Source organism: Oncorhynchus tshawytscha, unplaced genomic scaffold (assembly GCF_018296145.1).
Source record: "Oncorhynchus tshawytscha isolate Ot180627B unplaced genomic scaffold, Otsh_v2.0 Un_contig_2395_pilon_pilon, whole genome shotgun sequence".
NCBI lineage: Eukaryota > Metazoa > Chordata > Actinopteri > Salmoniformes > Salmonidae > Oncorhynchus > Oncorhynchus tshawytscha.
Genome location: NW_024608706.1, coordinates 5,108 through 27,520, shown reverse-complemented (window position 1 = coordinate 27,520; position 22,413 = coordinate 5,108). Strand labels below are relative to the sequence as shown.

Genomic DNA, 22,413 nt, shown 5'->3' with positions numbered 1-22,413 from the left:
GAGAAGGGTGTGATGGGTTGTAGAGGAGGGAGGAGGTGGACAGGACTGTAGAGGGAGGAGGTGGACAGGACTGTAGAGGGAGAAGGAGGAGGACAGGACTGTAGAGGGAGGAGGTGGTGGAGGAGGACAGGACTGTAGAGGGAGGAGGAGGTGGAGGAGGACAGGACTGTAGAGGGAGGAGGAGGTGGAGGTGGACAGGACTGTAGAGGGAGGAGGAGGGAGGAGGACAGGACTGTAGAGGGAGGAGGAAGAGGTGGACAGGACTGGACAGGACTGTAGAGGGAGGAGGTGGAGGAGGACAGGACTGTAGAGGGAGGAGGTGGAGGAGGACAGGACTGTAGAGGGAGGAGGAGGAGGTAGACAGGACTGTAGAGGGAGGAGGAGGAGGTGAACAGGACTGTAGAGGGAGGAGGAGGAGGTGAACAGGACTGTAGAGGGAGGAGGTGGTGGTGGACAGGACTGTAGAGGGAGGAGGTGGTGGTGGACAGGACTGTAAAGGGAGGAGGTGGTGGTGGACAGGACTGTAGAGGGAGGAGGAGGTGCTGCTTGCCTGCTCAGCATAAGGCCGTTGGAAGATCTGTGATGAGGAAGGAGGTGGTTTTGCTTGAAGCATCACAGTCCCCTTGTCTGACCTGTTGGTTGATGACCTGTTGTTTCTGTATTCACTAACTACTTCCTGGGTTTGGTGACACAGTTCAAACAAAGATTTTTTTTTTATCACTAAACCAAGATAGACCACAGCTTGTCGTTTCCAATGGGAACAAATGAGTCATAGTGGGCAGAGCCAAGCACGAGATAGCAGGAGCCTATTGGCGCCTTCTAGTATACATATTTCCGTTAGGGAACACCTAACTCTGTGAAATGTGCAATAACCCAATTCACCTTTGCACTCCTTGTAACAGCATGATAAAAAAAAAAAAATTAAAAACACATTTGCAAAAGGGTAAAGTCTACAAAAATGAATCTGTTCCGTATCGTAACAGATTCTAGTTTTGGGAACAGAAAACTACTGTATTGTGATCAAATGTTTCATCGATGAGAAGATTTGCAGAATGTCGGTCAAAATCCATCTCGTTCCATCTTCTCCCATCGACCGCCTAGTGGACTTGCTCTCACTACCATATTTGGTAGTGTGTGAAAACGCTAACCCCGGATGCTTCACATTTCATCCATCAATGAAATATCTGTCTCATTGTTCTACCTGTGGTTGTACCATGAGTCCAGGCGGTATGAGAGCCTGCTGAGGGAAGTGGACTGCTGTGAGTTTATCCACCTGCTAATTCTTCACCTATCCAATGGGTCTGTAGGTGCCCCCTCCCTCTGTGTGGAGTCACTGGGTCAGAGCTAGGAGCTGGTAACACGGTTAAGGGGCTAGTAACTGTTCTCATGTCCGGCCAGGATGTAGAGGTTGCTGAGGGCTGTGGGGTTGTCAGTGGGCCGGCTCTCCAGAACCACCACCCTGTCAGAGAGAGAGATGTCAGTTCGCAGCAGCACATCAGGAACACATTAACACTACTGCAGGTTACAGCTGCCAACCAGGTCCCTTATCTGAAGACTGAAGAAAAACACACCGAATAGAACACAATTCATTGAATATAATTGGTGGGTTTAGGGAGTAGCAGGCAGCTAGACAAGACAGGACTGGCTACATTTCAAATGGCACATTTATGTTAATATGACACTAGAGATCATGAGTTGTTCAGGGTGGTGCCATCCTTCCAGCAGAGTGACAGATGAGATGAGGGGTGTCTCTGCCCACAGAGGGTACAGTCCAAGACCATAGTGTCTGATCTATCAGATGGAATTACAGAGGATCAGAGAGACACTCAAACCAGGCTGGCGTGGCAGTGCCCAGGTGCCAGTCTGAATAAAACATGCAGGTTGGATGGGCAGAGGCTGTCGCAGGGGAATCAGAATGGGCTGAGCCTAAAGCACCAGGGGCCCTCTGACCTGGGAGGGGCCCTCTGACCTGGGAGGGGCCCTCTGACCTGGGAGGGGCCCTCTGACCTGGGAGGGGCCCTCTGACCTGGGAGGGGCCCTCTGACCTGGGAGGGGCCCTCTGACCTGGGAGGGGCCCTCTGACCTGGGAGGGGCCCTCTGACCTGGGAGGGGCCCTCTGACCTGGGAGGGGCCCTCCTGGGAGGGGCCTGGGAGGGGCCCTCTGACCTGGGAGGGGCCCTCTGACCTGGGAGGGGCCCTCTGACCTCTGACCTGGGAGGGGCCCTCCCTCTGACCTGGGAGGGGCCCTCTGACCTGGGAGGGGCCCTCTGACCTGGGAGGGGCCCTCTGACCTGGGAGGGGCCCTCTGACCTGGGAGGGGCCCTCTGACCTGGGAGGGGCCCTCTGACCTGGGAGGGGCCCTCTGACCTGGGAGGGGCCCTCTGACCTGGGAGGGGCCCTCTGACCTGGGAGGGGCCCTCTGACCTGGGAGGGGCCCTCTGACCTGGGAGGGGCCCTCTGACCTGGGAGGGGCCCTCTGACCTGGGAGGGGCCCTCTGACCTGGGAGGGGCCCTCTGACCTGGGAGGGGCCCTCTGACCTGGGAGGGGCCCTCTGACCTGGGAGGGGCCCTCTGACCTGGGAGGGGCCCTCTGACCTGGGAGGGGCCCTCTGACCTGGGAGGGGCCCTCTGACCTGGGAGGGGCCTGGGAGGGGCCCTCTGACCTGGGAGGGGCCCTCTGACCTGGGAGAACCATCATTGCTAGTCGATCTTCCACCACAGGGTGGGAAATGTGTCTGAGCCAGGGAGTTAAATCACATTGAGTGGTTTCTATAGTTGAGGACTGGTGTGAAGGGCTAAGGGACTGCCCTGCCACACTGCCCACTCTGCAGCATGTAACCAACCAGAAGCTGCAATGTGAGTCACATAGAGAACATGGTTTAAAAGCCTCTCCTAGACTCAGTGGTTGAATGCTGAACGATCAAAGATTGTTGATTTATAAACAGGGTTGTGTGATCTGGGGCACATGCCTCGTCATAGCAACGGAAGCAGACATGGAGAGAGAGAGACTGAGTCACCAGAGCTGGGGACCTCTCCTCTATAGAGAGATCTGAAGAGGACTCAGAGTAAGAGGGGGGGGGGAGAGACACGGAGAGAGAGAGACGGGGAGAGAGAGACGGGGAGAGAGAGACGGGGAGAGAGAGACGGGGAGAGAGAGAGAAGTAGGATGTTTGGTGGTTTCCAGGCGATGGTTAAACACAGGGACCTGTGGGAGGACACTTGCTCCCTGGAGACAGCCACTAGCTACCAGCCCTGCATCTATGGCTTTATAGAGGTCAAAGGGCACTACATAAATCATCTATACGACTAGAAAGAGAAAAGAGATGGGGAGGCAGAGCGCAAAAAGTAAAGAGAGTGAGAGAAAGAGTGAAAAGTTGAGACAGAGAGATACAAGAGAAAAAGAGGAGGAATGAGGACAGGTAAGTGAATAATTAAAATAATCATTTCCAGCACCAACCTGTCAGATCTGAAGAGAGACAGACAGCGAGACAAAGAGTTTATAAACACAATCATTTCAAGCACCAACCTGTCAGATCTGAAGAGGAAGACAGAAATCTCCTGGACAAAGAGTTTATAAACAAATCATTTATTAACAAGATGGAAACTGTCAGGGACTGGAAAGATACAGGGACAGCGAGACAAAGGACATTATAAACACAACATTAATGAACAACCTGTCAGATCCGAGGAGACGGAAGACATACACTGGGACAGAAATCTCCTGGGTGACCTGTAGATTAAAGGAAGGAATGCAGCACTTTATTAACAAGATGGAAACATACACAGGGACATTAATGAACATACACAGGGACATTAATGAACATACACAGGGACATTAATGAACATACACAGGGACATTAATGAACATACACAGGGACATTAATGAACATACACAGGGACATTAATGAACATACACAGGGACATTAATGAACATACACAGGGACATTAATGAACATACACAGGGACATTAATGAACATGGAAACATACACAGGGACATTAATGAACATGGAAACATACACAGGGACATTAATGAACATGGAAACATTAATGAACATACACAGGGACATTAATGAACATGGAAACATACACAGGGACATTAATGAACATGGAAACATACACAGGGACATTAATGAACATGGAAACATACACAGGGACATTAATGAACATACACAGGGACATTAATGAACATGGAAACATACACAGGGACATTAATGAACATGGAAACATACACAGGGACATTAATGAACATGGAAACATACACAGGGACATTAATGAACATGGAAACATACACAGGGACATTAATGAACATGGAGGGACATACATGGAAACATACACAGGACATTAATGAACATGGAAACATACACAGGGACATTAATGAACATGGAACAACATAAACACAGGGACATTAATGAACATGGAAACATACACAGGGACATTAATGAACATGGAAACATACACAGGGACATTAATGAACATGGAAACATACACAGGGACATTAATGAACATGGAAACATACACAGGGACATTAATGAACATGGAAACATACACAGGGACATTAATGAACATACACAGGGACATTAATGAACATGGAAACATACACAGGGACATTAATGAACATACAAACATACACAGGGACATTAATGAACATACACAGGGACATTAATGAACATGGAAACATACACAGGGACATTAATGAACACAAACATACACAGGGACATTAATGAACATGGAAACATACACAGGGACATTAATGAACATACAAGGGACATACATGGAAACAGGGACATTATGAACATACACAGGGACATTAATGAACATGGAAACATACACAGGGACATTAATGAACATGGAAACATACACAGGGACATTAATGAACATGGAAACATACACAGGGACATTAATGAACATGGAAACATACACAGGGACATTATGAACATGGAAACATACACAGGGACATTAATGAACATGGAAACATACACAGGGACATTGATGTGGAGCTACATGGAAACAAACTGGTGCTTTTGCCCCAATACTGGTAACACTCTACAAGGAGTCTTCATTTCCATGGCGATCTTATATTTCCCCATTACGGTCCATCCCATGATTACAGACAGACCTTAGTAGAACTCCCCATAACCTCAGTAGACCCCCCCCCAATGACCCCAGTAGACCCCCAATGACCCCAGTAGACCCCCCCCAATGACCCCAGTAGACCCCCCCCAATGACCCCAGTAGACCCCCCAATGACCCCAGTAGACCCCCCCAATGACCCCAGTAGACCCCCCAATGACCCCAGTAGACCCCCAATGACCCCAGTAGACCCCCCCAATGACCCCAGTAGACCCCCCCAATGACCCCAGTAGACCCCCTGCCAACCGTAGGTTACTCTGCTTATCAGAGTTCAGATGGATTCAGTGTTTCGCTGCCTGCCTGCATAGACGAGGCCAGGAGATCAAACGTCTGGGATCACACTGAGGCTAAGCTACATTAGGCTGTTTGTGTCTCTGTGTCCACCTGCAGGTAATGAAGTTGTCAACCTTTCACAGAGAGGATCTCATGTTAACCTGATCACCATGCACACTATAAAAGTCCAGAGATCACTGTGAGGTGAGGCATTCTGTTTTTATGATAGGGGATACCCAGGGTAGTCTTTTCACTGCTTCACACACACGCACACACGTGTATGACTGAGCTGAAATAAGGCTGTGTGTTGGCTGGGGACTCAGCCCAGTGTTACAGTACAGTGTGTGTGTGCCAGGGTGGAGCACGACACGTTAGCCTGTCAAAATGTCAGATACCATGCAGTATTCATGTTCATCAGAAAATGAAACAGCTGCACAACAGAGGGTGAAGGTGGGCTGATCAATTATTCAGCCACTCCGTCTCCTGTATGATTCTGTTGAAAAGCCTCCTTGAAGGAAGGCAGTGAAGGAGGGACAGGACATTAGTCTATTGATATGATGATGCCTGGTAGGCTGATCGCTTCAGCGGGTACATTTCCTAGCCACCTAAAGGCCTTGTTCTCCCTCGTCATCAGGACCCCTGGGTAACCCTAACCAGAGGGGGTCTCTGTCCGGCTAAGGACTCCCACCTAGCATGTGTCACTGTTGGTCATGCCTCCTAGTACACAGTTATCTAATGTATTGGTCGACCGAAAGTAGTTTGGTCGACATTTTTTAAAACGTGTATTTTTTCATATATAGACACACGATATGTGTTTTAATAAAATTTGACTATGTGCATTAAGCTTGTCTGATGCTTTAAGCTTACGGTTTGATGAAGTAAGACAAAATGCCTCAAGAGGGCGCCGGAAATCTAGATAACCAGAAAAAGAAAAAAAACCTGACCCAACTATTTTCCTCCCGGTCATTCCTGCTGGATTTTTCAGATTCTGCCATTCCTCTCCTGAAGTTTCCGGTAAAAAGGCAACACGAGGAGTCGGTAACCTTTCTCATGTGGAATGCCAATTTATCTTACCATTTCTACCAATCTGCGTGCCAGTTATGGTTTTCGTCTGTACATTTTCATGAAAGTTTAATTTAATTTATAACGTCTTCGTATCTCAAAATCATTGTCATGTGGTTCATCAAAATGACATCCAAATGAAAACGATAAACCCAAAAGTATCTTCTGTTACCAACGATGTAAAAATAGTCTACATAAAAGCCAACGAATAAAAACATGGCGGCCTGCAGGTAGACAATCTCCTGCTGAAAATAATGATCCTATAAATCACATTGACTACTGATCTGTCTGGAAGGAACTAGAAACCTATAAATCCTGTCTGGAAGGAACTGGAAACATTGTATCAACCTGAGCTCATGCTAGAAAACTGGAAACATTGTATCAAATGTATGGCCTGTCTGGATGACCTGTCTGGAAGGAACTAGAAACATTGTATCAACCTAGTCCAGCCAAAGCTCATGCTAGAAAACTGGAAACATTGTATCAAATGTCTGGAAGGAACTTGAAACATTGTGTCAACTATTAACTTGGGTCCCTTGCAACATTGTATAAAATATTCTGGACCCATTCAAATATTTCCTGTCCCAGTGAGCTCAAGGCAGACACAACTGTAGGATATTTGGGCAAGGAACGAGAAGCAGTGTTTGACTTGGGCAGGAGTACCAGCATCTCAAATGTTCTACTGCTCCTCCGGTTCCACCTAAAATGTAAACAGTACCAGCACCCAAAATGAGTACTGGAACATATTTCAGTCCAAGTGAAGCAATGAGAAGAAGCAATCAGGAAGGCCTATACTATGACATCTCCACCAGATCAGAGCATGACATTTTTCCCCTTTCATGCTGAGTGTGTAGGATACCTGCCCCTCCCCCTCAGAAACAGCGGTAACCCACCGACGTTACAAGCCCCTCCCCACACTGACATTACAAGCCCCTCCCCACACTGACGTTACAAGCCCCTCCCCACACTGACGTTACAAGAGTTATTTAGAAAACAGGAAGAGAGACGTTTCATTAGAGAAGAATGGATTCACCTTTTCAATGCTAGTTAGGGACACTGTAGTTATCACATTTCACTTTGGATTTATTAATTCTGGAACTCTGAACACAAAAACTTGTCAGCTAGCTAGCCTTTCCAATCCTCCTCCAGTATAGACCTGACTGGTGCCTTTCCAATCCCCCTCCTGTATAGACCTGACTGGTGCCTTTCCAATCCTCCTCCAGTATAGACCTGACTGGTGCCTTTCCAATCCTCCTCCAGTATAGACCGGACTGGTGCCTTTCCAATCCCCCTCCTGTATAGACCTGACTGGTGCCTTTCCAATCCCCCTCCTGTATAGACCTGACTGGTGCCTTTCCAATCCCACTCCAGTATAGACCTGACTGGTGCCTTTCCAATCCCCCTCCAGTATAGACCTGACTGTATTGTAGTCAGGTTTTGTTATAGCCACCAAGCCACGATTATATTTAGACTCAGTTTGATTGACAATGTGTAGAATGTCTAGAGTGTGACAGTACGGTTACAGATGACGTGACTGAATGGTTTTTCCCCCGTCCACTAACGGTAACGCCTACCTCGTTGGACTTGAAGCTCTTTCCCTGCATGCCGTGCTTCCAGAAGGCCAGAACACTGTCCTGAAGGCACACTGGAGCAGGAGGAGAGGAGACATCAGTTATCATACTGTGTTATTGACTTGTTAATGGTTTACTTTGTTTAATTGTTTGTTTATTCCATGTGTAACTCTGTGTTGTCTGTTCACACTGCTATGCTTCATCTTGGCCAGGTCGCAGTTGTAAATGAGAACTTGTTCACCACTAACCTACCTGGTTAAATAAAGGTGTTCTCAACTAGCCTACCTGGTTAAATAAAGGTGTTCTCAACTAGCCTACCTGGTTAAATAAAACTGGCCTACCTGGTTATATAAAGGTGTTCTCAACTAGCCTACCTGGTTAAATAAAGGTGTTCTCAACTGGCCTACCTGGTTATATAAAGGTGTTCTCAACTAGCCTACCTGGTTAAATAAAGGTGTTCTCAACTAGCCTACCTGGTTAAATAAAGGTGTTCTCAACTAGCCTACCTGGTTAAATAAAGGTGAAAAATAAATAAATAAATGTGTTATTATTAAAGGGTTTATTATACAAAAAGTAGAACACAGTCACCGGAGGAGAAGGGAGAGGAATGTATACGACAGGGAGGATATCAGCAATCATCATACATATTAATGTACACATTGGTAGACGTTGACATTAAAGGATGCACAGTATTGAAGGGTAGTGGGATGTGAATACAGGGAAACCATAACCCTATTATAAACACTCCCCTACTGGCGTTACAAGCCCCTCCCCTCAGAAGCCCCTCCCCTGGATGTGAATACAGGGGAAAACATAACCCTATTATAAACACTGACACGTTACAAGCCCCCTCAGAAACAGCTGTAACCCACTGACGTTACAAGCCCTCCCCCTCAGAAACAGCGGTAACCCACTGACGTTACAAGCCCCTCCCCCAGAAACAGCTGTAACCCACTGACGTTACAAGCCCTCCCCTTAGGAACAGCTGTAATCCACTGGCGTTACAAGCCCCTCCCCTTCAGAAACAGCTGTAACCCATTGGCGTTACAAGCCCCTCCCCTACTGGCGTTACAAAGTAGGTGTTACAGTAGTAGGTGAATCATATTAAAGAGTTCATCTTACCAACGGATCAATGGCGAAGTCAAAGCTGAGCTCCGAGGCTAGCTTCTTGTTAGACTTTAATCTTCCCATGAGGTTCACGATCTTTAGATTTTCTAGAATAAAAAATAAAAATAGGATAGAGCTTTTTGAATAGTGGCTGGATTTTTAAAAACAGTTCCTCATTTATGAGGATATCTGTCCGTTCTCAGCTGCTTACAATCTTTCACGGTTCCTGAAATGAGTAAAAGAGAACATTTATGATTTTAGAACGATATCACAGTGTCCTGTCTGAGATTAAAGCTTCTAGAGGAGCTGCTTACAATCTTTCTGAGATTAAAGCTGAAATGAGTAAAACTAGAGAACTGTTCTAATAATGCTCTGGTGATTTTAGAACGAGCTGTAAAAGACTAAAACTAGAGGAGAGGGTGTCGCTGTCTGAGATTAAAGCTCTGATAGAGGAGACTAAAACTAGAGAGGGTGTCGCTGTCTGAGATTAAAGCTCTGATAGAGGAGACTAAAACAAGAGGAGAGGATGTCGCTGTCTGAGATTAAAGCTCTGATAGAGGTGACTAAAACTAGAGGGGAGGGTGTCACTGTGAGATTAAAGCTCTGATAGAGGAGACTAAAACTAGAGAGGGTGTCGCTGTCTGTGATTAAAGCTCTGATAGAGGAGACTAAAACTAGAGGAGAGGGTGTCGCTGTCTGAGATTAAAGCTCTGGTAGTCTAAAACTGAGGAGAGGGTGTCGCTGTCTGAGATTAAAGCTCTGGTAGAGGAGACAAACTAGAGGAGAGGGTGTCGCTGTCTGAGATTAAAGCTCTGATAGAGGAGACTAAAACTAGTCTGTCTGAGATTAAAGCTCTGATAGAGGAGACTAAAACTAGAGGAGAGGGTGTCGCTGTCTGAGATTAAAGCTCTGATAGAAAACTGGAGACTAAAACTCTGAAGAGGAGAGGGTGTCGCTGTCTGAGATTAAAGCTCTGATAGAGGAGACTAAAACAAGAGGAGAGGGTGTCGCTGTCTGAGATTAAAGCTCTGAGGAGAGGAGACTGAATTAAAGCTCTGATAGAGGAGACTAAAACTAGAGAGGGTGTCGCTGTCTGAGATTAAAGCTCTGATAGAGGAGACTAAAACTGAGGAGAGGGTGTCGCTGTCTGAGATTAAAGCTCTGATAGAGGAGACTAAAACTGGAGGAGAGGGTGTCTGAGATTAAAGCTGTCTGAGATTAAAGCTCTGATAGAGGAGACTAAAACTAGAGGAGAGGGTGTCGCTGTCTGAGATTAAAGCTCTGATAGAGGAGACTAAAACTAGAGGAGAGGGTGTCGCTGTCTGAGATTAAAGCTCTGATAGAGGAGACTAAAACAAGAGGAGAGGGTGTCGCTGTCTGAGATTAAAGCTCTGATAGAGGAGACTAAAACTGGAGGAGAGGGTGTCACTGTCTGAGATTAAAGCTCTGGTAGAGGAGACTAAAACTAGAGGAGAGGGTGTCGCTGTCTGAGATTAAAGCTCTGATAGAGGAGACTAAAACTAGAGGAGAGGGTGTCGCTGTCTGATGTTAAAGCTCTGATAGAGGAGTCTAAAACTGGAGAGGGTGTCGCTGTCTGAGATTAAAGCTCTGATAGATGAGACTAAAACTAGAGGAGAGAGAGGTCGCTGTCTGAGATTAAAGCTCTGGTAGAGGAGTCTGAGATTAAAGCTCTGATGAGAGACTAAAACTGAGGAGAGGGTGTCGCTGTCAGATTAAAGCTCTGATAGAGGAGACTAAAACTAGAGGAGAGGGTGTCTGAGATTAAAGCTCTGAGATTAAAGCTCTGAGATTAAAGAGGAGACAAACTAGAGGAGAGGGTGTCGCTGTCTGAGATTAAAGCTCTGATAGAGGAGACTAAAACTCTGGAGAGGGTGTCGCTGTCTGAGATTAAAGCTCTGATAGAGGAGACTAAAACTAGAGGAGAGGTGTCGCTGTCTGAGATTAAAGCTCTGATAGAGGAGACTAAAACTAGAGGAGAGGGTGTCGCTGTCTGAGATTAAAGCTCTGATAAAGCTCTGGTAGAGACTAAAACTAGAGGAGAGGGTGTCGCTGTCTGAGATTAAAGCTCTGTGGAGACTAAAACTAGAGGAGAGGGTGTCGCTGTCTGAGATTAAAGCTCTGATAGAGGAGAGGAGAGGGTGTCGCTGAGATTAAAGCTCTGAAGACTAAAACTAGAGGAGAGGGTGTCGCTGTCTGAGATTAAAGCTCTGATAGAGGAGACTAAAACTGAGGAGAGGGTGTCGCTGTCTGAGAGGAGTCTAAAGCTCTGATAGAGGAGACTAAAACTAGACTGTCTGAAAAGCTCTGAGGAGAGGGGAGAGGGTGTCGCTGTCTGAGATTAAAGCTCTGATAGAGGAGACAAAACTAGAGGAGAGGGTGTCGCTGTCTGAGATTAAAGCTCTGATAGAGGAGACTAAAACAAGAGGAGAGGGTGTCGCTGTCTGAGATTAAAGCTCTGGTAGAGGAGACTAAAAAGCTAAAGAGGGTAGAGGAGAGGGTGTCGCTGTCTGAGATTAAAGCTCTGATAGAGACTAAAACTGAGACTAAAACAAGAGGAGAGGGAGAGGGTGTCGCTGTCTGAGATTAAAGCTCTGAGATTAAAGCTCTGATAGAGAGACTAAAACTGAGGAGAGGGTGTCGCTGTCTGAGATTAAAGCTCTGATAGAGGAGACAAAACTAGAGGAGAGGGTGTCGCTGTCTGAGATTAAAGCTCTGATAGAGGAGACTAAAACTAGAGGAGAGGGTGTCGCTGTCTGAGATTAAAGCTCTGATAGAGGAGACTAAAACTAGAGGAGAGGGTGTCGCTGTCTGAGATTAAAGCTCTGATAGAGGAGACTAAAACTAGAGGAGAGGGTGTCGCTGTCTGAGATTAAAGCTCTGATAGAGGAGACTAAAACAAGAGGAGAGGGTGTCGCTGTCTGAGATTAAAGCTCTGATAGATGAGACTAAAACTAGAGGAGAGGGTGTCGCTGTCTGAGATTAAAGCTCTGATAGAGGACTAAAACTAGACTAAAACTAGAGGAGAGGGTGTCGCTGTCTGAGATTAAAGCTCTGATAGATGAGACTAAAACTAGAGGAGAGGGTGTCGCTGTCTGAGATTAAAGCTCTGGTAGAGGAGACTAAAAAGCTAGAGGAGAGGGTGTCGCTGTCTGAGATTAAAGCTCTGATAGAGGAGACTAAAACTAGAGACGCTGTCTGAAAAAGCTCTGAGAGAGAGACTAAAACTGAGGTGTCGCTGTCTGAGATTAAAGCTCTGATAGAGGAGACTAAAACTAGAGGAGAGGGTGTCGCTGTCTGAGATTAAAGCTCTGATAGAGAGACTAAAACTAGAGGAGAGATTAAAGCTCTGATAGAGGAGACTAAAACTAGAGGAGAGGGTGTCGCTGTCTGAGATTAAAGCTCTGATAGAGGAGACTAAAACTAGGAGAGGGTGAGACTAAAAAAACTAGAGGAGAGGGTGTCGCTGTCTGAGATTAAAGCTCTGATAGAGGAGACTAAAACTAGAGGAGAGGGTGTCGCTGTCTGAGATTAAAGCTCTGATAGAGGAGACTAAAACTAGAGGAGAGGGTGTCGCTGTCTGAGATTAAAGCTCTGATAGAGGACTAAAACTAGAGGAGAGGGTGTCGCTGTCTGAAAAGCTCTGAGAGGAGAAAACTAGAGGAGAGGGTGTCGCTGTCTGAGATTAAAGCTCTGATAGATGAGACTAAAACTAGAGGAGAGGGTGTCGCTGTCTGAGATTAAAGCTCTGATAGATGAGACTGAAAACTAAAACTAGAGGAGAGGGTGTCGCTGTCTGAGATTAAAGCTCTGGTAGAGGAGACTAATTAAAGCTCTGGTAGAGGACTAAAACTAGAGGGTGTCGCTGTCTGAGATTAAAGCTCTGATAGATGAGACTAAAACTAGAGGAGAGGGTGTCGCTGTCTGAGATTAAAGCTCTGATAGAGGAGACTAAACTGTTGTTGTCTGAGATTAAAGCTCTGAGAGGAGTTGTGTTCTGATAGAGGAGACTTTGTCACTGTCTCAGATTAAAGCTCTGATAGAGGAAAATGTTGTTGAAAAGATGTTTCATGGAAAACCAGATGTTTTAGGTTTCGTTATTGTGAAACGTCAAATCTGGTCTTAATTTTGACAAATCGATATACAAGTGATATATTTTGGTCTTTTAGTAGTGAATCTCTTTGAGCCCCTAGCAGTTAAGCGCTACCATTGAAATCGTGATGGAGAGGCACTATGCCATCTCAAGGTAGAGGTTCAGTATGTAATCGACTCTCTTCTAGATGTGCTGGGTGGTACCACCTCTAGGGAGGGGTTCAGTATGTAATCGACTCCCTTCTAGATGTGCTGGGTGGTACCACCTCTCTTCTAGGGAGGGGTTCAGTATGTAATCGACTCCCTTCCTAGATGTGCTGATGTGCTGGTGGTACCACCTCTAGGGAGGGTTCAGTATGTAATCGACTCCCTCTAGATGTGCTGGGTGGTACCACCTCTAGGGAGGGGTTCAGTATGTAATCGACTCCCTTCTAGATGTGCTGGGTGGTACCACCTCTAGGGAGGGGTTCAGTATGTAATCGACTCCCTCCTAGATGTGCTGATGGTGGTACCACCTCTAGGGAGGGGTTCAGTATGTAATCGACTCCCTTCTAGATGTGCTGGGTGGTACCACCTCTAGGGAGGGGTTCAGTATGTAATCGACTCCCTCTTCTAGATGTGCTGGGTGGTACCACCTCTAGGGAGGGGTTCAGTATGTAATCGACTCTCTTCTAGATGTGCTGGGTGGTACCACCACCTCTAGGGAGGGTTCAGTATGTAATCGACTCCTTCTAGATGTGCTGGGTGGTACCACCTCTAGGGAGGGGGGTTCAGTATGTAATCGACTCCCTTCTAGATGTGCTGGGTGGTACCACCTCTAGGGAGGGGTTCAGTATGTATGTATCGACTCCCTTCTAGATGTGCTGGGTGGTACCACCTCTAGGTCTTTTCCTGGTTAAATAAATGAAATAATGACTGAAGGACAAACAATTAACAGCATGTCTACTTTCTCAGTGCAGGACTAGTTAGACTGAAAGGGAGTCCCAAATGGCTCACTTTTCCCTATGTAGTGCACTTTCCTATGGGCCCTGGTCAAAAGTAGTGCACTACCAGCCCTATGGGCCCTGGTCCAAAGTAGTGCAGTACATAGGGAATAGGGTGCCATTTGGGATGCAAACAAAGTGCAGGAAGTCATCTCTGTGGGGGTCAGAGGTCATACTTACTGTCCAGGCACACGAGCACGGTGTCCCTCTCCAGCTGGGTCACATGGATGGCATCCACTGCTTGGCCAGCTAAGGGGAAGACACACAGAAAATAATGGTTAGCATAAAGATATCCCCTACTGGAATCCAGAAATACATCAACACAGGAGGAGGTGTTTCAATGTGTACATACAGTATGAATCCAGGGTTGTGTTCACGGTTTTAAAACGACACGCTTGAAAGCGACAGAAAATTAAACATTTTCAGGTCCGTTTTCTTCCGAGGTGTCTATTGACGCACAAACAATTGACTAATCTCAGTGAACCAGGAGGAGCCAAGTTTCTGTGTAGTTCCAGCTTTTCTTCCGTTTGAGTGTCTATTGACAGTACAACAATTGACTAATCTCAGTGAACCAGGAGGAGCCAGAGCTAGCTGCATTCCACTGGACGAGTCGTCTCTGTGTAGTTCCAGCTAGCTTCGTAGCATTCCACTCGGGAGGAGCCAGAGTTGAGGACGATAGTCTCTGTGTAGATCTAGCTAGCTTCGTAGCGTACCACTCAGGAGGTGGTAGTGTGTGTGTTTGGTGCCTATTGATCCCATCTCAGTGAACCAGGAGGAGAAGAACTTGAGGTTGATGGTACACTACATGACCAAAAGTATGTAGACACCAGCTAGTCGAACATCTCATTCTAAAATCATGGGCATTAATATGGAGTTGGTCCTCGTTTGCTGCTTTAACAGCCTCCAATCTTCTGGGAAGGTTTTCCACTAGATGTTGGAACATTACTGCGGGGACTTACTTCCATTCAGCCACAAGAGAATTAGTGATTCGAGCGCAGAATTTTCTAGAATGTCATTGTACGCTGTAGCGTTAAGATTTCCCTTCACTGGAACTAAGGGGCCCGAACTATGAAAAACAGCCCCAGACCATTATTCCTCCTCCACCAAACTTTACAGTTGGCACTATGCATTGGGGCAGGTAGCGTTCTCTGGCATCCCCCAAACCCAGATTATTTTGTTGGACTGCCAGATGGTGAAGCGGGATTCATCACTCCAGAGAACGAGTTTTTCCACTGCTCCAGAGTCCAAAGGCGGCAAGCTTTTCACCACTTCAGCCGACGCTTGGCATTGCTCATGGTGATCTTAGGCTTGTGTGCGCGGCTGCTCGGCCATGGAAACCCAATTCATGAAGCTCCTGACGAACAGTTCTTGTGCTGAAGTTGCTTCCAGAGGCAGTTAGGAACTCGATAGTGAGTGTTGCAACCGAGGAGGTGATGATTTTTACACGTTGCACGCTTCAGCATTAGCCGGACCTATTGTGTGAGCTTGAGGGTAGCCTACCACCAATCAGGCTTGAGGGGTAGCCTAGCACCAATCAGGCTTGAGGGGTAGCCTACCACCAATCAGGCTTGAGGGGTAGCCTACCACCAATCAGGCTTGAGGGGTAGCCTACCACCAATCAGGCTTGAGGGTAGCCTACCACCAATCAGGCTTGAGGGGTAGCCTACCACCAATCAGGCTTGAGGGGTACACTACCAATCAGGCTTGAGGGTACACTACCAATCAGGCTTGAGGGGCAGCCTACACTACCAATCAGGCTTGAGGAGTACACTACCAATCAGGCTTGAGGGGTAGCCTACCACCAATCAGGCTTGAGGGGTAGCCTACCACCAATCAGGCTTGAGGGCTAGCCTACCACCAATCAGGCTTGAGGAGTACACTACCAATCAGGCTTGAGGGTAGCCTACCACCAATCAGGCTTGAGGAGTACACTACCAATCAGGCTTGAGGAGTACACACTACCAATCAGGCTTGAGGGGTACACTACCAATCAGGCTTGAGGGGTAGCCTACCACCAATCAGGCTTGAGGGGTAGCCTACCACCAATCAGGGCTTGAGGGGTAGCACCACCAATCAGGCTTGAGGGGTAGCCTACCACCAATCAGGCTTGAGGGGTACCTACCACCAATCAGGCTTGAGGGAGTACACTACCAATCAGGCTTGAGGAGTACACTACCAATCAGGCTTGAGGGTACACTACCAATCAGGCTTGAGGAGTACACTACCAATCAGGCTTGAGGAGTACACTACCAATCAGGCTTGAGGAGTACACTACCAATCAGGCTTGAGGAGTACACTACCAATCAGGCTTGAGGAGTACCTACTACCAATCAGGCTTGAGGGGTAGCCTACCACCAATCAGGCTTGAGGGGTACCTACTACCAATCAGGCTTGAGGGGTACACTACCAATCAGGCTTGAGGAGTACACTACCAATCAGGCTTGAGAGTACACTACCAATCAGGCTTGAGGGGTACACTACCAATCAGGCTTGAGGAGTACACTACCAATCAGGCTTGAGGAGTACACTACCAATCAGGCTTGAGGAGTACACTACCAATCAGGCTTGAGGGGTAGCCTACCAATCAGGGCTTGAGGGGTAGCACTACCAATCAGGCTTGAGGGGTACACTACCAATCAGGCTTGAGGTAGTACACTGCAATCAGGCTTGAGGGGTAGCCTACTACCAATCAGGCTTGAGGTACACACCAATCAGGCAGGGGTACACTACCAATCAGGCTTGAGGAGTACACTACCAATCAGGCTTGAGGAGTACACTACCAATCAGGCTTGAGAGTACAATACCAATCAGGCTTGAGTACACTACCAATCAGGCTTGAGGTACACTACCAATCAGGCTTGAGAGGTACACTACCAATCAGGCTTGAGGTACACTACCAATCAGGCTTGAGGAGTACACTACCAATCAGGCCAGGGAGTACACTACCAATCAGGCTTGAGGATGCCACTACCAATCAGGCTTGAGGAGTACACTACCAATCAGGCTTGAGGAGTACACTACCAATCAGGCTTGAGAGTACACTACCAATCAGGCTTGAGGAGTACACTACCAATCAGGCTTGAGTACACACTACCAATCAGGCTTGAGGAGTACACTCACCAAATCAGACAGTTTTATGATGAGCTGAGGCACCCAATCATGGCAGAATTTTTGCAATGTGAGCTTGAGAATTTACTACAATGACTTTGAGGCCTACAATCAGGCAGGGAATTTTACACAATGGGCGAGAATTTTTAGTCAGGCTTGGGGATACACTACTAATCATTTGAGAATTTTACCAATCGAGCAGAAGATATACAATCAGGCAGAATTTTACAATGAGCTTTGAAATTTTACAATCAAGCGAGGACACTACAAGCTCAGGCAGGAACTTTCTACAAATGACTGAAATTTGCGCTGGCTCGAGCGAGAATTTTACTACAATCGACGAAATTTTTACAATCGACTTGAGAGCTAAAAATATTGTATTGCAAACCTCATTAACCTTAATAACGCTTGGATGTTGAAAGTTGTTCCACACAGCACATTAAAAACACGATATTCTTTGATGGAAAAAGAATTACCATGCCGAAAAGGACATTAGATAGTAAAGAAATGGCATTTTCCATTTCTTTCTGTGGCTTCAATTTACTTTCTGACACAAATCATGAAAGCTTCTTTAAATAACCTTGCTGGCTTACTTGGTTGGTGGTTTCAGAAATTACCTCAACGAAAGTTAAACATTGATTAGACTATGTCACTTTTGCAATTAAACTGCACCAGAAGGCCAAACAGCGGACAAGCTTCTTTACCATACTAACAAATGGATGTGACTGAAGGTGCAATATGAAGCTTACTTTGAAGCTAACAACTTTAAAAAAAGCCTGAGAGCAGATCTAACCCAGCCCAATAGCATACCACTCAGGAAAAGCCAGAGACAGGCGATGAAACTGTGCCGTATGTCTTGATTCTTTTGTCCATCTGACCTGACAGGAAGAAACAGGAGTTGAGGTTGATGATACCAAGCGAACCACAGCTGTAGCTCATTGGCTGTGGCATTACTACTTTCAGGAGGTATTTCTGCTCTGAATTCTGCATCTCAAGCACCCAGAGGCTTTGGTAGGAGTCAAGAATTGCCAGAAGACAAAAAGAGTGAAGGCAGAGAGCAGAAGACAGGCCAGACAGAGGCAGGCGAGCAGCAAGCGGCGGCGCGCGGCGAGCGCGGCGGGCAGCGAAAGCAGCAGCAGAAAGCAGCGCGCAGCAGCCAGGTGAGGGCAGGGAGCAGAGGCAGAGAGAGAGACAGGGGCCAGAGGGCTGGGGGCAGAGGCTGAAGGGGCCCAGAGAAGAGAGAGAGAGGGACAGAGAAAGGGAGTAAAGAGGGGCAGAAAGAAAGGGCAGAAGGCAGAAAGAGACAGAGAGAAAGGGCAGAGAGGCAGAAAGACAGAGAAAGCAGAAAGAAAAGCAGGAGATGAGGTCCCAGAGTAAATCACTGAGAAGGCAGTGGGTTTCCCTAACTTACAGTATTTCAAGTCATTTGCCATTGAAATAATATGAATTTTATATGAGCACTACAGCAGAAGGCTCCATTCTCTTTAAGCTTATCTCTGATGAAGTTAAGCTGATAGAATTCAAGCACTTTGTGTTTGGTTTAAGTCTTGACCAGACATACCACAACTTACTCTGTTTGAACAAAAGTCTTCTATAATATGATTACAGCTGTGGTTGTTTTAATATTTTTATTATTACATTTGCTTAATATGACTGGATACTTTATTTACTAACTCTTGGTGAAAATTACCAAGAAGGTAATAGCGTTCTTTAGAGTGACTACAACAACTTTGAACCCAGACCCTCAGCATATAAAAAATGTTTTAACTAGCCCAGTTGCTCCCAGAAAGAGGATACTGCTGATTCTGGATACTATGGCTAGTCCGGTCCCAACCTGGTCTGGATTCTTTAACATAAGTCCCTGAGTCACTGATCTTTCATTTTGCTTTTTCACTACATACCAAATAACATATTGCCATTTACAGCGTCTTTACCAGACATTCAAGTAGAAAAGACATATAAAGTACAGTGAGAATTCATGAACAATTGGTAATATTATTCACTTATTAGCATATGAGCGTAACATTATAACATTTCTCTGGGTGACTCCAAAACATATCCCTGCGAAGAATGAAATCTAGCTGGTGAACATTCTGGTAAGTGGGGCTTATTGACTGGACTGATGGTTTGGCGCCATTGACACTGAACTCCCACTGGCTGTGCCACTGCTGATTCTCCAGACTACGCTCCACATTGCTGCAACGCTGCTGGGGTTCTCTGCAGAGGAGAAGACAAACAGTGGCAGCCAACTAGCCAATAACTGTGACCAATGTAACAAGTAACCAGTCTATGATGTGAAATAAGAGTAACAATAATAACAATAGCCAGTAACTGGCGTAACAACATTCGACAACAGCTCTTGGGAAATGAACAACAGCTATGTGGCTGGCGTAACGTGGCAAATAAATAACAGCTACGCGTGCAACACTAATGAATTGGCAACGCGCAGCAGGTAGCCGCAATAACTAACCGCGGCATTTTCAACGGCAAGTAACTCGCGTATTTACTGGCAGCAACACAACGTAGCGTAGCACGGCAATCCAAGCGTAATTGTAGCTCGTAATAATTTGCATACTTTGTAATTAACATTTATTAACTTAGTTCCAGGATTACACACTATGTATAAAGAACAAAAGACAAGAATAAAATTTAGGTGGATAGGTAGGACAGACCTGGAGAGGTGCAGCTTTCTACTGTAGAACTGGGAGTTCACCTCCCAGTCAAGCGTTACCAGCAACTAAAAATTTCAAGTGGTTGAGGGGAATTTTGCACTAAATTGAGCGGTGGTTGAGGCAGCTACTTGGGAACTAGACTAGTGGTTTGAGAAGTTACCAGCACTCTCCCAGGAGCCAGGCTGTGGTTGGGGGCCCAGCACCACTCTGAGAGCCCCAGGCCAGTGGCAGGTACAGCCTCTCCCAGGAGACTGGTGTGGTTGAGGGACGGCTCTCAGACTGACTGACTGGTTTGAGAGACAGCTCTCTAGACTTCAGGCTGGTGGACTGAGGGCAGCTCTCCCAGGGAAGTAGACAGGCAGTTGAGGAGTTTATTGCTCCTGGACTGATGTGGTTGAGAGCGGTTTATAAGATAGTGTGATTAGAGATGGTAAGCTTCTCAGACTAGACTGGTGGTTGAGAGTGCAGCTCCTCAGACAGGCTAGTTGGTTGAGGCACATCCTCCCAGGGGCTGAGTGAGTGATTTGAGGAACTGACTCCTCCCAGGAGAAGCTGAGCTGAGTGGTGGGGGCCTGGCTCTGGACTCAGGCAGTGGGTGAGGTGAGGTCTCCCAGACCCAGGCAGTGGGTGAGGGCACAGCCTCTGCAGGGAGGCTGAACCCATGGTTGAGGCGGCTCACCAGAATTGATATTGGGCCGAGGTAGATCTCAGGAACTGAGCTGGTGGATGAAGGGGCCCCGGCTGCTTCCCAGGAGCCCGACCAGTGACAGAGGTGGCTTCTCCAGAACTAGACGGTAGTTTGAGGCTGCAACGCTCTACCAGTAATACCAGCCACAGCACTGTGGCAACCACTGTGCTCAGGTCTGCCCATTGAACAAAGCAAACCACTACAGAGGAAAGCAGCCAGTCGTCAGGATCTTTGATCCATATGGTGGTTGGAGCCAGTGTGGTGGCTTTGTAAAAACTCAAGCATTGGCGGTATCCCCAGATGCAGCCCAGGTGACTGCAGAAACTCATGAAGACAATGTTCTTATTTCTTTGCACTTTGAGTGGTAGTGCGGTGAAGAATAAGTCCTCTCTGCAGGGGATCCTGACTGGATCTCTCTGCGGGGGTTCAATGGTCTCTACTTCTGCAGGGAACCTTGAACTGGTCTCTGCGGAGAGCAAGCGAGGCCGGTCACTCTACCACACAGAGGCCATGAGCTGGTCCTCTGCAGGAGCAGCAGCGGTCTGGGGAACCCAGTGAATGAACCTCTACAGGATCAACAGTCTCTGCTCCTGGGGAGACAAGGCAGGCTGGACCTGCAGAGGTGGCCCAGCAGGTGCCTCTGGGACCCAGCAGAGCTGGTCTCTGCAGACCATTGAGGCGGATACACCTACTGCTGGGGAATGACAGACAGGTCTCTCTCTCTTTTTGAGACCAGCCAGACAGGTCCTCTCCACTGCTGAGGAACCAGCAGTGGTCTCTCTATACTACACGGAGACAGCAGGCCAGATCTGCTACCACTGGGGGCCCAGCAGGTGGTCTCTCTCTGGGAGACCCAGCAGACAAGTTCTCTCTGCTGCAGGAACCCAGCAGGCTGGTCCTCTGCTACCCTGCTGGAGACAATGATGGTTCTCTCTCTACAGGGGAACCCATGAGGCTGGTCTCTCTGGGAACCAGCAGAGATGGTCTCTCTGCACAGGGAGCCAGCAGTAGAACCTACCTACCTGGAGAGCCAGTGAACAGACCTACCTACCTGCACAGGGATTATTGCAGACTGGTCCTCTACAGTAGGGGATCAATTAAAACAGTGATCAAGATCTTGATATGTCATTATACCCCACCCGATGCAGATCTTACAGAAGCGGTGTCCTGGAACTGGAGAGCCGGTTTCTTTCGCTGCTAAGCATTGTCAGTTGGAAATTTGGCTGGAAGATTCTCCTGTAGTCATGGCTACAGTGCTCCACATTCTTGGAACTCATGATAACTTCTTACCATAATTTTCTTGCAGCCCAATAACTTTATTCCCCTTTATAAATTTTTGCATTTAATAACCCTATTCTGACTTTTACTCTTTTTAGTAAAAATACTATTCTAGAATGATAAAAGTATTTTTACATGAAAACAATAAACACCTTTAAGTCACAGGCTTCAGTGCTGCTTTACAGATACGACCAGATGTCTTCTGAGAGTCCCAGGCTGCAGTTTGTGCTTTCTGAGTCTGTTGATTGTCCTGAGGTCCTAGGCTGCGGTGTTTATGCTACAGGAACCGTCAGTTATGCTACAGAATTACATTCCGGTTTATGCTTTTTACAGGAATACAGTCAATTATCACTTTACAGAGTCTGATGGTATGTTTCCCAGGTCTGCGTGAATATATTTCTGAGAGTCTGGTCAGGCTGTGCTTTCTGGG

General features: G+C 47.0%; 1 protein-coding gene across 2 annotated transcripts; it reads right to left on the bottom strand.

The window, feature by feature from the left end:
* Positions 1-1,315: 1,315 nt before the first annotated feature.
* Positions 1,316-14,600, bottom strand: LOC121843742 (mitogen-activated protein kinase kinase kinase kinase 5-like). 2 transcript variants are annotated; one of them, XR_006081719.1, is made up of 5 exons: positions 14,418-14,600; positions 9,160-9,251; positions 8,041-8,111; positions 3,675-3,730; positions 1,316-1,459 (listed from the first exon to the last, which is right to left on the bottom strand). XR_006081719.1 is itself a non-coding variant. In XM_042313536.1 (3 exons), the coding sequence occupies exons 1-3, from the start codon at positions 8,143-8,145 to the stop codon at positions 1,372-1,374; spliced, it is 249 nt and encodes an 82-aa protein (XP_042169470.1). In that variant the 5' UTR covers positions 8,146-8,195; the 3' UTR covers positions 1,316-1,371. The 2 variants fall into 2 exon arrangements, 1 of the variants encoding a protein (XP_042169470.1); XM_042313536.1 differs by lacking the exons at positions 9,160-9,251; positions 14,418-14,600 and having other exon boundaries at positions 8,041-8,195.
* Between the last annotated feature and the right edge of the window lie 7,813 nt (positions 14,601-22,413).

Excerpts from the sequence above, each read along its gene's own strand:
- LOC121843742 (XM_042313536.1), bottom strand. The coding sequence starts at position 8,145 with ATGATAACTGATGTCTCCTCTCCTCCTGCTCCAGTGTGCCTTCAGGAC. Across the intron at positions 3,731-8,040 it reads AGAGCTTCAAGTCCAACGAG|GTCACCCAGGAGATTTCTGT; the intron begins GTAGGCGTTACC and ends TTTAATCTACAG. Across the intron at positions 1,460-3,674 it reads CGTCTCCTCGGATCTGACAG|GGTGGTGGTTCTGGAGAGCC; the intron begins GTTGTTCATTAA and ends TCTCTCTGACAG.